The 13374-nt window shown below is 34.8% G+C and overlaps 2 protein-coding genes across 6 annotated transcripts in view; one reads left to right on the top strand and one right to left on the bottom strand.

Moving 5' to 3' along the window:
- Positions 1–13374, top strand: part of LOC123013518 (D-2-hydroxyglutarate dehydrogenase, mitochondrial) — a 90703-nt gene that overhangs the window by 45432 nt on the left and 31897 nt on the right. Inside the window, exon 1 of one of the 5 annotated variants that reach the window (XM_044412078.1) lies at positions 11251–11327. The exons of 2 other annotated variants lie outside the window; for them this stretch is intronic. The gene's annotated coding sequence lies outside the window, so the exon portion shown is untranslated. Of the gene's footprint in view, positions 1–11250; positions 11328–13374 lie in introns of those variants that run through there. 2 more of the 5 variants (XM_044412080.1, XM_044412081.1) reach the window with 2 other exon arrangements.
- Positions 9575–11088, bottom strand: LOC123013519 (jerky protein homolog-like). The gene has a single exon (XM_044412084.1). It carries the CDS (start codon positions 11042–11044, stop codon positions 9617–9619), a length of 1428 nt encoding a protein of 475 aa, XP_044268019.1. The 5' UTR covers positions 11045–11088; the 3' UTR covers positions 9575–9616.

The following is a 13374-nucleotide window of genomic DNA, read 5'->3' as shown; positions in this document are numbered from 1 at the left end:
AAGCAGCATCCCCGCAGGGGTGCGCCGTCACACTGCTAAGCAACCAAATGGAAACAAATGGATGATAATGCTAATACCATCTTTGTGTTGGTGATTTTTCTTTGTCTCGCCTGTTGCTGAATGACATGTTGATTATCTCACGTTTTTGTCAAAATATGGAGTATGTGAAGCTACATCAACACAATAAATATCTATATCATAGTTGGGCGTCGAAAGTCTGCCGCAATAAAGCAATACGGCTGTAGGTGGCAGACACAATAACGGTCGCGAATTTAAATTCTGAATGAGTACAAGATGCAATATAAAGTGAAATATGTGCATGGAGACCCAGGATAACGGACACGTTTTAGCACTTCGCTGCTTCTGTCGAATTGAACAAGCTGTAAAATACAAATGGGCCACCAATACGAGGGCCCATGCCCCGATATTGCGAGGGACGGACTTTCTGTATCCAATCTATCACACGAAAAACAAGAGGATTACGAAACGAACACAATAATGCCGCTTGCGCAATATTCTGTCTTTATCCCCAAGATTCATAATTCATCGATTTGAAAGTGAATCGACCGCAATGCTCTTATTACTTAATTCACAATAGAAATTTTGGAATTTGAATAGCAATTCCTCGATTCGATTACAACAAGAATATCTATACTATGAACACAGAACAGGAGGATTCGTTGCTCGTTGCAAAAGGCTCTACTAACTGGTCCGTTGATAGGTGTATAGCGTTAAATCAAAATTGAGCGATTAAAAAACAATAAATAACAAAGTTGTAAATAATAGTTATTTATTATACAAGATATTGTTTATCTACGAGTGAAAAGGTTAAGTTTACGAGTGACGAAGTCACGAGTGGACTCTTTTTAATCTTTATCCTCGTGTATAATATTTCGTTTTATTTTATACTCACCTACCAGAATTTCTTGAATAGGTATAAACAGTCGATAAAAATTACATTATTTCACTAGACGATAAAAGACTACTTTATCTACTGAAATTAGTTGATAAAAGCACTATTTAACATTGAGTACAAAATAAAAATAATAAAACCTATGAATTAACAAGTTACAAGCTTATGATGAGTAGAAGTAGCAAAATATTAAACCTCTACTTGTATTACGTAAAACATGGAACAAAAAGTGAATATGGAAGTTCAACAGTATGTAGTGCTAAAAATTTATTAAAGAGAATGGATGTTTAAAACGTATAAAGTAAAATAATTTGTAACGAATTATTATCTGTAATAAAAAAAGAAAATAGATCTTTTGAAAAAAATGTTGTTTTCGAATTTTTCTACAAAAATTTAGGTAATAAGTTAGTAATTTTAGGAATTTTTAAAAAAATTTCTTTATTAATAAATCTTTTGCAAATTAAAAATAAACTTTTCAGCTTTTTAGCTGTTTTCATCCCCAAAGCAACAAGGAAAACAGCAATTTTGTCTAAACTTCGGTTGCATTCACAAAGTTGTGGTATTTGATTGATGGTGTTTATATCTCTTTCTACATTTGCGTTGAGAGCTGTTATTGGAGTGTTAGAACGATAGTTTTCTCTTAACCATTATACCACATAAAATATATCAAGCGAATAACACCCGCAGAGGGTAGAATGAATCAATAGAACGACATTCTGATCTCCACAGTCAAAAATAAAGGGATTACTTCAATTCGAACGAACCCTAGCTCTCGAAAGGTGTCCACATTTGATTAAGAGTGCATTTTATTCAAATCGGGGGATTTAATTCGTTTTTATGGAACATTTCTCCCTGAAAAATGGAGACATAAAAACGTGTGTAAATTCCATGTAAATTTCGATGCAAACGGCTTTGAAGTCGAAAAAATATTCTTTGTCAGTACAAAGTTTCAAGTTCCTTTTTGCATTTCCTTCACTATTTGTGTTACATGATGTGTTGTAAAATACGACTATGATGCTTTTATAATAAAAAGTTTTATTAATGATTAAATCTATTAAGACATTTAAGGTATTTCGAAATCATGTTTTCACACGAACATTTCTTACAATAATGATATTGTATCTAGTGTGGCGGAAGCAGAATTTGATATCTTTGATGATAAATGTGTAATCTTGTTTCCTTGGTGTGATGAATAAGACAGCATTCCTGTATCCTGTAACCATACATGCATTTCTGCGGTTTTGCTTCACACGGCGGAATATAACAAAAGGAAGAAAGCAGGAAGAATGACGATATCAAGTTTTGGGCGAAAAAACAAAGCAAAATTGGTTTTTGTTCGATTTTGAGGCGATGCGATCTGGTCGTGTTAAGATTCCATATAATTTCGCCGTCAAAAATTAATGTAAAATATGAAATATCGCTCATGTTGTCGATCGAGTCACGAAGATAGAAGAGTGCAAGAAGAGTATTGTATGCTGGTAACGACCCTTGATTATAACTATTAATATAACATTATAAAACCAGCTATAGGACAAAATTACACCGTATATTCACCCAGTCCTGTGTGATTATAACGTGGCTGTAACCTGTGATTAAGATGCCCCACCCGCTTCTGCACCCTCCGAGTCAGGTGCTCAGCCCCCGGGGCCGATTCATGCAATAAACCGGCGACTAGACCATCGATACCATTTCAATTTCGCAGCTACGGCCTTGTGATTAATTTAATTGTCGACAGAAAATAAATCCAAGAAGAATCTAATACGATTTTGATGGCAACATCCCGCCCAAAATTACCTGACGTTAGAGCTATGTAGCGTGATATTCCATTAAAACCCGATTTAAATCGATCCGCGTTAGTCTTTGATCCGAATTTCACAAACACAGGAAAACAGTAGATGAGTCTGTGGGCGTTTGGTTTTCTCCGGAATTAATTATGAAACCCTGTGCTTGTGTTCAATTAAAAATTAAATTACCTGTTGCTTTGCAGTCAAGGTGCGTTTATTGTTGCATAAAAATTCAGCGGTGTTGTCACGGTCTTCTGGTTTCGGGGCGAGTTCAGTTTTCTTATCGCTACAAGAGTGAAATCGATGGCAAGGCTATTTTGTGGAATCATTGGGTCGTGAAAAGTCACGTCCCATTTTCATGAATGGAGCTCTATAACGGCAGCGATAACAATACAGAAATGGATCGGCAGAAGCGCCGTGATGGAAAGCGTAACGTTACGCTAAGACCGCAAATCTGCCTATATTTCACCATCGAATAAAAAATGCAATTCTTGGCTGGGATTTTACAAGTCTAGTTTGCTCAAGGTTCTGTAAATGAACTGTTGGAGGTTGTAAATTTCCATTAGTAACCTCCTAAAAGCGTTTAGCGCATAAGAATGAGCTTTTACGCAAGAAGCTTAATCGGATCAAGTTATAAATTGTGACTTATTTTATTAGTTGGACCAAAAAAGCGACCGACTTGGACTGCGACACTCGGAATTTAAAAGTATTCAAGACGAAATGAAAATTCCATCAAAGAAGAGCGCGTGCATATTTTACCTCCTGATGGAGTTGTGAAAAAACGCGACGACTGTAAAGTCGCAGCGGGAGGCATTCTTTAAAACAAAAACGGAAAGAATACGGCGTCTACCAATCCAAATAGAGTTTTTTTAATAAAAGTCGCTATCGAGGACGTCCTTCATGAAAGTGGTCCCAGTTTCATTTTAAATTTTCAGATAATAAAGCTTTGAGGCCGTTTCAGGTATACTTGATACATAAGTAAACATTCTAAAATCTTTTATGGAGCTCGAGGATGGCGTTTAAAAAGTATCATATTAAACCTGCGACAGGACAATTTATACCATCGAGTGTAATTTTTGATGCTGAAACGATCACTAAATAATGATTATTGCAAAATTCGGAATTTATCAGCGCCTATAAATTTCAGATTCAAAACTTGTACATGTAAATGTATAATATAACGCTCATTTATCATTTCAAATAAACTGTCCTCCAGGGCGCTTTGCAACATGTTATATATTTATGAGAATATATGAATGAAGATTACACCTAAAAGGGGGAGTAGATGTTATTCCGCTGGACACGGTGCATGGACTGCAAATACGAAAAAAAGTATAAAAAAGAGCCAGAAAATACACAATGTTTGAGCAAAATCTCACTTGCTTCCGTTTTTATTGTTATTTTCGCATTTCTCACATTTCCATAATAAAATATTAGTCGTAGAAAAGATTTGTTTCTGCAACGCATGTTGCCATTGGAATTATTTTCTTTCAAGCAACGAAAATGTGTGTCAAAATGTTTAATTTCGATATTCCTTTACATAATAAAAGACTAACATTTTGACTAAATTGATCAGATAAAACTTGGGCCACTTTATATAGAAGGGTAACTCGGGGAGTGGTCTGTTTAGGTATATTTAGATGAGTTATTACTGGGTCATTGTTTTAAAGCAGCTAAAACTTTTTAACTTCATAAAAAATGGTGAAGTGGTGTTAGGTGAAAATATAGAAATTAAATTTGTGCCACCAATTCGCTTTGCTACTACCACAGATGAGGAAAATTAATATAAGACATAACTTTAACATCAGGGGTCAATAAAAAAAACGAGTTTATTTGCTGTAGAAGTGAAGCAAATACTTGGAGTTATACAGTGTGCGGCAGAACTCGCGCCAGAGAAAAATGTCATATACAGTAAGACACCAGGAACATGGAAAGCATTAAAAAAAATATCTATAAAAATTTCGAAGTTATGAGAGTTTAAATTTTGCACTTTGACTCTATTTATTTCTATTGGAAAAATAAGTTTTTTTGCTACAGGCTATTATAAGAGGAAATAAGGAAGCTCTATCCCAAATTGTAACTCTTTTCAATGATATTTTTGGCTTTTATTGGCAAAATTTTTGTACCTTTACTAAATAATTGTAAAAAAAACTTATACAAGATCATCAGTATCATTAAATAGATTTAAAAAAATGTGAAATGTCAAAAAATAAATGTCAAAATCTTTTGACAGATAGAATTTTTTTAACATTTTTTCCATGTTACTGGTATCTTATCTTATTTGAAATTTTTCTCTGGGGCGCAAGTTTAGGCGCAACCTGTATGTTTTGTGCTGGAAACCAAAAATTATGTTAAAACTATTTTTCTGTTACATTTTTATTTGTCCTACACCTAAAAGTGATATTAGTTTTTATTTTTTGGTGTAATGTAGAATCTATTTTTTGTCTGTAGTAATATCATAAGTGGTAAAATTTTGTCGGCAAAATTTTCAGATTGTACGAGAGTTTGTTACATAGCAATTTATCGAGTGACATTGTTAGAAAAACCTCGAGTCGCAGACGAGAGGTTTTTGAACAATGTCATGAGCTAAATTGGCAACAAAAACTCGAGTAATTCAATCGAAAAATTTTGCCAGACCAAATTTTACCACGAATGGTATTCGGAGGACTATTTCATGAATAAAACTACACATTCAAGTCTACAACTATTTATTCTCAATATTAAATGTACAATTATTGTAAACAATTTTGCTGGAAATGTCGTTATTTTCACTTCTGACAGACGTTTCATGAGTTTCTGATTGTATTGTTGATGAGGTACCTCGTAAGCTCTCTAAACGCCCAGTCTTGTAAAATTTCTGCTAGACGATCTATTGGAGTATCGGCAGTCAGCTCATAATTTCTTTCTTCGCAGAACTGAGAGAATTGCTTCCATATACAAGCCTTCGTCTTCATCTATTTTGGGGAACACTTTTTGAACTTGCAAGTGTAATGTCCCAAATCGCGTGTTTATAACTGTCAAAATATTTAAAACGACAAAAGTTGTTTAGACTGTTACCAGGGGGTAAAATTTTATCACTTGAAAACTGGCTTGGTTTCGATTTTGTTCGTAAATATCCTTCACTCACTGGCTCTAAATATGAGGTGAAGGCGATAAAATTTTGCTTTCATCAATTTTACCGATTGAAATTTTTAACTCATTGTTGAATGACGAGATGCTATTGGCCGAAATGTAAATGAATGAAATACCCAGTAAAAAAAATAAAGCTCTGATTTCGTTTCGACAAAAATAACTGTTTCACAGATTAAAAAAGTGATGGTTCAACTCTCAACGATTTACTTTGTTTGTATTGCCATACCAACATTCACAAGTGTTTCAAAAATGGCAAATTATAGAATTACCATACAAATTAAACACCCGCAGGAGTGTCATAGTCATAACCCCTTGATATATAGATGTTACAATTAAAAAAATATTTTAGTGCCGTTTCATAGCTTGCAAAAGCCTTGTCCTGTTCTTAGCATGTGAAGCTGCTTTACGCCGAGTCATTTTGTCTTGTTTTTTGTGTTCCATAGTTCGGTAAAAAGAATTCGTAATAACTTGAATTACGTTTGCATCACTTCTTTACTTGCTGGCACAAACGCCAGCCTCAATTATGCAAAGTAAGGATTTAATGTGAGGTTTGCAAAGATATTTAAATGGGGAGAGAATATAATTGGAGTGTTGTTTCCACAGCTTTGCTGAGGATCCGTTTCGGAATTGCCAACGAAATTCTAATTGCTGTGCTACTAGAACACAGGGTGCATCTGCTGATGCATAAACTCTCGGAAATCCCCGTCACACAAGGATAATTAATGTAGACACTCTTTTGTGAAAATTATTAATTTCGTGAGCAAAAAGCAATTATTATTTTGGCGGCAAGTCGCGCATGTCCTTGTCGTGCAAACGTATCGTTTTCCGGGGCAATTATTTCCTTAATGATACGAAACCTCATTCGATGTTATGATAATACCCTTAAGGTTGGCTGGTCGCGTATATCAGAGGGATAGAATTTGTCACTAGACACTAACGAACTTGGCTCCCTTGGAAACCTGAAACTGAGAAAGTGCCACAATCAGTGTAAGCGGAGGCCATGTAACGAGCTCATCTGTTCATCTCAAACTTGACTAACATAAATTCCGGAAATTGCAAGGACTTGAGGAATTGTCCCTTTCGAGATCGATTTCGATTTCTTGCACGCCTCGTGACACCAAAATGAACAAATAGTGGTTGTGTTCAAGTTATGCGTAGCTTATCGCGTAATCTCTTATTCAGACAGCAAGTGTGTAAACTTTGTCTAATCTACGCTGGCTGTACACTGACTTGTACAGATTATCAAAGTCCCAACTCACGGCTTTATCTCGAGTTGTGCTGTACTGTTTTCACACTCATTCCCGCGTTGCATGGGGGCACACGTGCCTCTCAACTCTGACAAACTTTTATCACATTTCTCAACTTGGTAATTTGCCCCCTGACAGTGTCTTGACATTGATCCTGAAAACTTTCTCGACAAACTGTTGAACGCTCCAAACCCGAAATCGGGTTTATTATAAATGAACTTCGATGATTCCAAACACTTTTCCACATTTATTTATTTAGAGGGAAGGAATATCTTTAAAAATTTCCAAACGAGGCTTCTGAAAGTAAAATATGTAACGACATTCCTCACATAATTTAAAACAGAATTTCAGACCAGTCCTCACAACCAGTTATAAGTCTTAAAATTATTTTTATTACAGTTGAATCAACAAATATTTCAGTGTTTCTGTTAATTAATAGTATATGGTATCACAAGGTAGAGAAGAGATTTTTTATAACCTAGATGCGTAACATCGAGGGAAATAATAAATGCGAGGCTATAAAAATCTTCTCTAACGTGTTTTATATAACATTTTTTTACTACTAGCACATTTATTTTCACCCAAAAATACAACGGTTAAAAATATAATCCTACGTTATGGATATGTTGCCTCAGTTGCAATATGTCGTAATTCACAAATACTATTTTTGTTAATTCACTACAATTCACTACAATAATTAATTACTTACCTGAGTTGTTAACTTAAGTTGGTCATTTTGGTAGTTCTGCAAATATAAATTTTCTAACTTCATAATACTATAAAATATTTGTTAAAATAACAAGGAAACTCCAAAGAAAAGGGAAAGTGTTAAAATTTGCCTCACCACCGAAAGTATTTTAACAAGAAATAAACCTGTTTGTTGTTTTGACATAGAAAGAAGTATTAGAGTTGGGGTTATTCTGATGTTTTTAATGACGAAATTTAAGTTTTTTAAACTCAAAAGGTTTCTCAGTTTTAAAATGTTTATAAAGGGGTGACTGTTTTGCAAGCATAAAAAAATCAGAACACATTTTCATTAAAACAATTTTAAAATACATAGTAATATATTATACAGGGACATTTTTTTAACTTTGTACATAAAATTTGTTTTCTTATTATGAGCGTGTGGATCAATTAATAATTCGAAAGACGTACCAGATAGTTCTTTTCAATATTTGTCACGCTATTTATCTCACTTTAACACATGCGATTAAAGTAACGCAGAGCTAGTAACGTACGTCAAAAGTGTGTTTTACCGTCACGTAGGTCATTTGTAATTTCATTATTAAGGGGAAAAACTGGTTTGAGGCTAATATTTATATACTTTATATCATCGTAACAATCGTAATTCAAGCCCTATAAAAATCCTAATGCCAGGGAGAAGCTTTAATTTTTGACTTTAGTACCAAAATGTCAGAAGCTGTCTAATGTCAAAAACATACGGAGGTCATGTTGTGTTCTTGATTCACACTACCCCCACCACCAATTTAAAAAGAAATAAACTTTAGTCCTATATTATATCTTCATTTCTTACTGTGAAGGGTACTGTAATTGTTCTGTTTGTCTAATCACAATCTTCATTTAAATAAACCAAATTTTTATTTTGTTGCTCTTAAATATTCAGTGATAGTCTCAGTAGTTTGTCTAACTATCGAGACTGTCATTGAATGAGAGTAATAAATTGATCTGTTTTTTAAACTGAACATAGGGCTATGTTCAGAGTTAAAAAAATCTCCCTGTATAGCTCTCATTTCCACGCAGTGGCGAGTGTTAAAACGCACGAGTATCACATATACTTTTTCTCACCATCAATGTGATTAACCCATTAATATGTACTTTTGGGATTTTATTTTTCAAATTTTTGTCTTCGCTGTAATTTATTGTACAAGTTGTAAAAATTCTTTATTTACTGAAATTTATTTTATTTTTATTATATTTTATTTTATTATATTTTATTTTTAATTATGAAAATAGTATTATGACCCTACTGTTTGCCAATTTTCAGTCTACTGTAACAAAGCTAGAAAAACGTTTACTTTGTTGAACCTTCACTCCAAATTCTTCTCGTATCAGTGCATGTCGCCAACATTTACACCTACCAAGTGCCCTCGCCTTCTTCAATCAGCGTGTTCCATCCATCTCTCCGAACGCTGCTAACCTTCTAAAACAACATTAAAAATTCTCCCATTTTTAAAAGCCTCCCTAAATTCAGCTTTGGAAATGTCACCGGTTGAAAAACGGCGTGTCAGACGAACGGAGCAGGTCTAAAACCATCGTGGGTTTGCAACGCCGCCTCCCATGAAACATTGATGAGCATTTTGACGGCAGCGTTGCACTGCATATCCAATTTTTGCGGCTGTTTTATTAATCTAACACTGCGGAACCCCCATCTCGAGAGCGTTATCACATTCGAAAAGCTTGACTGAAGCATTTTATGGAGCGACTGACAGGAATGCAGGGAAATTAATGGCCGATAAGAAAGACACGAAAATGCTGAACGAGGTTTATTCGTAACCAATATAATATATCATAAAAATGAGCTAAAACTCTTCTTTTACGCATACTTTCGCCGCGGCGAGGTCGCGTATGCTTTCCAGAGTCGCCAATTGGGCACTGTTGCATTCATTTTGGTTCCGGAACCAACGAATTGCAGTTTCAAGACTTTGGTAGGCTTCCACGTTCGAGGGTTCTTCGGTTATTTCGTCTTGTCTGTCGTCAAAATTAAATTCTTCATATTCGATTGAGTTGTAACAAAAGTCTTTATCGCTTTCGAGCCATTGGATTATCTCCATTGAGTTTGTTTCTTCTAATCCGGTAATCTTTTGAGCTATTGCAACTATTTCCACTATTCCGTCATGGTTCAGCTCGCTTTCATTCCTTACGTCTGATATTAACCTTGTCCAGGATTGTACTATGTCGGTTCTGGGAATGGAATCCCACGCTTTACTGATTACTGAAATACTTTCCGTTAGAGCGAATTCTTCCAAGAATTGTTTAACAGGACACGGTGACTTTGAAAGTAACAATTCAAGAAGGTTTCTCCTATATTTAATTTTCAGTTCATTTATTACTAAATCCATTGGCTGGATTAATGAGTCTTCAGGTACTATAAACACTTCAAAATTATTCCGGTCTTTGATTAGTGTTTCCCGAGGTGGATGCCAGGATGAATCGTTCATTACTAGAAGGATTTTACCAACAGTGCCTGTATTTTGTTGTCTCTGTGTTACAAGAGGCACAAAAATATCTTCAAACCATTCTTCAAACAGTGTTGAATCAATTTCAGGAGTTTGATATTTGTAGTAAATTGTATCACTAGTTTCACACTTCTTTTCAGGTCCTATGACACAAAGAGGTAACTTATGAGCAGAGTTCGCATTAGTACAAGTAATAATTTTAACAGCAGTTGTATTTTTGTTATCACAGTTTGGTAAACTTTTCCACAATAGGACACTATCTGTCACGTTGTAAATGTTCTCCTGGGTGAATCCCCCTCTCTTGAAAAAATTCCTAAGTTGTTTGGCCACATTCAGCGGTTCTTCACTTGCTTCTTTGGTCTCTTTGATTCCATGTCGATTTTTGAAATGTCTCAACCATCCACTACTAGCTTTGAAATTCATGCTCCTGTTTCTTAGTTGATTGTTGATTTCGAGAGCTTTGGCACAAATGGCAGCGTCTATTGGCACCCCTCCATTCTTCTTTTCCTCTAGGTACCATCGATAGATTAGCGAATCGAGGTCGGTGTTTTGTGCCGTTTTCCTCGTCTTCTTCTCGGAAATTTGGTTCTGACTGTCTAAATTCGAGACGAATTTCAGGATGGCGTCGGCGTTTCGTTTGATGTCTGAGATGGTGGAAGTCCCAATTCCGTACTCTCTGGCCAAATTAGCGCCCCTTCTTCCCTCGTTCAACTGTTGAAGAATTTCGAGTTTTTGTTGGAAGGTGAGCACAACGCGCTTCCGTTTCGACATAGTCGGATAACCAACAGTTCGGATAACGGGACGAAACTGAGCGTTTTCGAACACCACACAGTCTGGAGCTGACGCGTTCAGGGTCGGTCACACGACCAGAGGCAAGAGGGGGGCGTGTATTGATCGGTGAGCGGGCGGAAGGCGAACAGCCCCTCTTGCTGCTCCACCAAGCCAGCCGCCTTCTGTCATGCGAAGGCCCAAAAGAGCCGGTTTAGATTATTTGCAGTCTCGGTGTGTTTGTGTGGCGTGATCGTGTGGATTTATTATCGCTTCCTTACAACATGTGAGTATCGTAATAGCGAACTATTAATAGTTGACGAAAGCTCAGAGCTTTGTGAGGTTCAAGGTGACGGCAGCGTCACAACAAAAGAAACACTCATTATTCGGCGACGTGAACTAGAGTGAAATGCAAATAGGGGGCAGTGAACTTGGTCACTATCACTACGTCAGGATGGAGCTTATTTTCAAGGTCAATAGGCGATGATGACCCACATTTTCGGCCACAAAAAGCGGGTGTTGCTACAGTTACGAACAGAGCTTTTTAGAATTGTATACGTGGAAAATGTGACAGATTTACAGAAACTTTGCTTTTGTTGCGGGATTAGTGGGTGTTTTTCTTTGAGTCACATCGTATCAAGAGTTTTACATATGAATCGGAATAGGTGATAAAAAATTAGCTCTGATTAGAGTGGAAATTCAGCATTTTGAGTAAAAATAATTTAAGAAATACTAGTTATCAGGTAAGTAAGTAGGTATAAACGTGGCAAAAATCAGTTTATTTACTGAAATAAGTAACAAATACAATCAAGTAGAAAATGATAAAATCAGACCACCTGAGAACGTTGTCCTTTGAATATATCCACCGATTCTAAAATTAAACCACTTTCGCTTTCGTATAAATGTTAAATGACAAATTATTGTTTATGTGATTTTTATTCAAATAACTTACAAGAATGCGAGAACAGTTAATTGTTATTAACGAGGTATAAGTTTTTTAAGTAAAAAATCATTGACCAACAGTAATAAGATTCAAACAATTATTTTTTACTAATTCCATTGTTTGGTTCGTGATAAAATATCAGATTTACTGAAATGATCCTCATTATGTTCATCAAGAGCAACACAAAATCATTAATTTAAGATCGAATTGCACTGAATGAACTTGTATCTTTTTCTGCAATTAATTCCAGAAATTGGTTTATTGCTTTTTTGGAATAGCATTTAATTCTGTAGCAAAGAATATGGTAGGTGGCTATCTCCTCATTGAGGAGACGAGCTAAATTATCATACTCACTTTCTGACTACACTTGTTATCAATATTATTTTTGCCCAAGAACGTAAATCTAAGGAACTACGTTTTATTCATAATTATAATACCTCACCCCTTCAATCAGAGCTTTTTATCACGCATGACCAAACAATAAACTGGGTCAAGGTTACGAGACATACGTTATCAATAATTATAATTTGGATGTGGCTGAAGTTACTTGAAGAAAGTTGCGAACAGCACTGATATAACAATCTAACAAAAACTTTGAAGACTGAAGTGCTTTTGACAAAAAATATTTTTGAAAACTGTAGGTACCTACCTACCTATACAGTTTTAGATGGTATAGTTTTTGTCAAAAACTTTGACATAGATATTTTCTCCATTTTAAAAAACAACTTACACAAATTAAGATTAACTTCAAGTAATTCTTCAAAAGTTTTTCCGGTGATAGATTGGATTTTTCTGAACCTTTAAAATTAATAAAAATAAATACAAATTGACGTCAGAATCACGGGTCCACGGGTGATAACTAATACGATTGTATTTCTATAAAATTATGCAAAAATACGTACTGTTTCTGTTTATTTCTGCAAATATTAAAAGGTTTTTATCAGATTTAAAAAGCCCTTTAATTTCTGGAAGAATATAATTTATTAGAAACTTTTAATTACATGCCAATCTTCATAAAATGAAATTTTTAAAAAGTTAAAGTTTCTTATTATAGGCTTTTCTTGTTGGAGATTTTATGTATTTAAAATGCTTTACTAAACATACTTTTTAGACCAAAAGCAATTTTTAACAATAAAACGTTCTTAAATTCGCGAAACATAAAGAGAGAATAAACATAAACAATAATGTCGATGATAAACTGAAAAATTAAGAATAAAATAAAGTATTTGAGAGCAGCTGGAAATAATCTACCTATACATATTGTAATAAAAATGAAGTACCTAGTTCTACTTATACACTTTTTAAACTTTCCTTTCTGGTTACATATTTCACAAAAATTAATTTAAACTTCATTTATTTATGGTTCCATTTTTTTGTTGTTAATTTTTTT

Source organism: Tribolium madens, unplaced genomic scaffold (genome assembly GCF_015345945.1).
Source record: "Tribolium madens isolate multiple individuals breed KSU strain unplaced genomic scaffold, Tmad_KSU_1.1 Scaffold_96;HRSCAF=242;Tcas5.2_LG5, whole genome shotgun sequence".
NCBI classification, from domain to species: domain Eukaryota; kingdom Metazoa; phylum Arthropoda; class Insecta; order Coleoptera; family Tenebrionidae; genus Tribolium; species Tribolium madens.
This window is presented reverse-complemented; position numbering and strand designations above follow the sequence as displayed.

Excerpts from the sequence above, each read along its gene's own strand:
- LOC123013519 (XM_044412084.1), bottom strand. The coding sequence starts at position 11,044 with ATGTCGAAACGGAAGCGCGTTGTGCTCACCTTCCAACAAAAACTCGAA.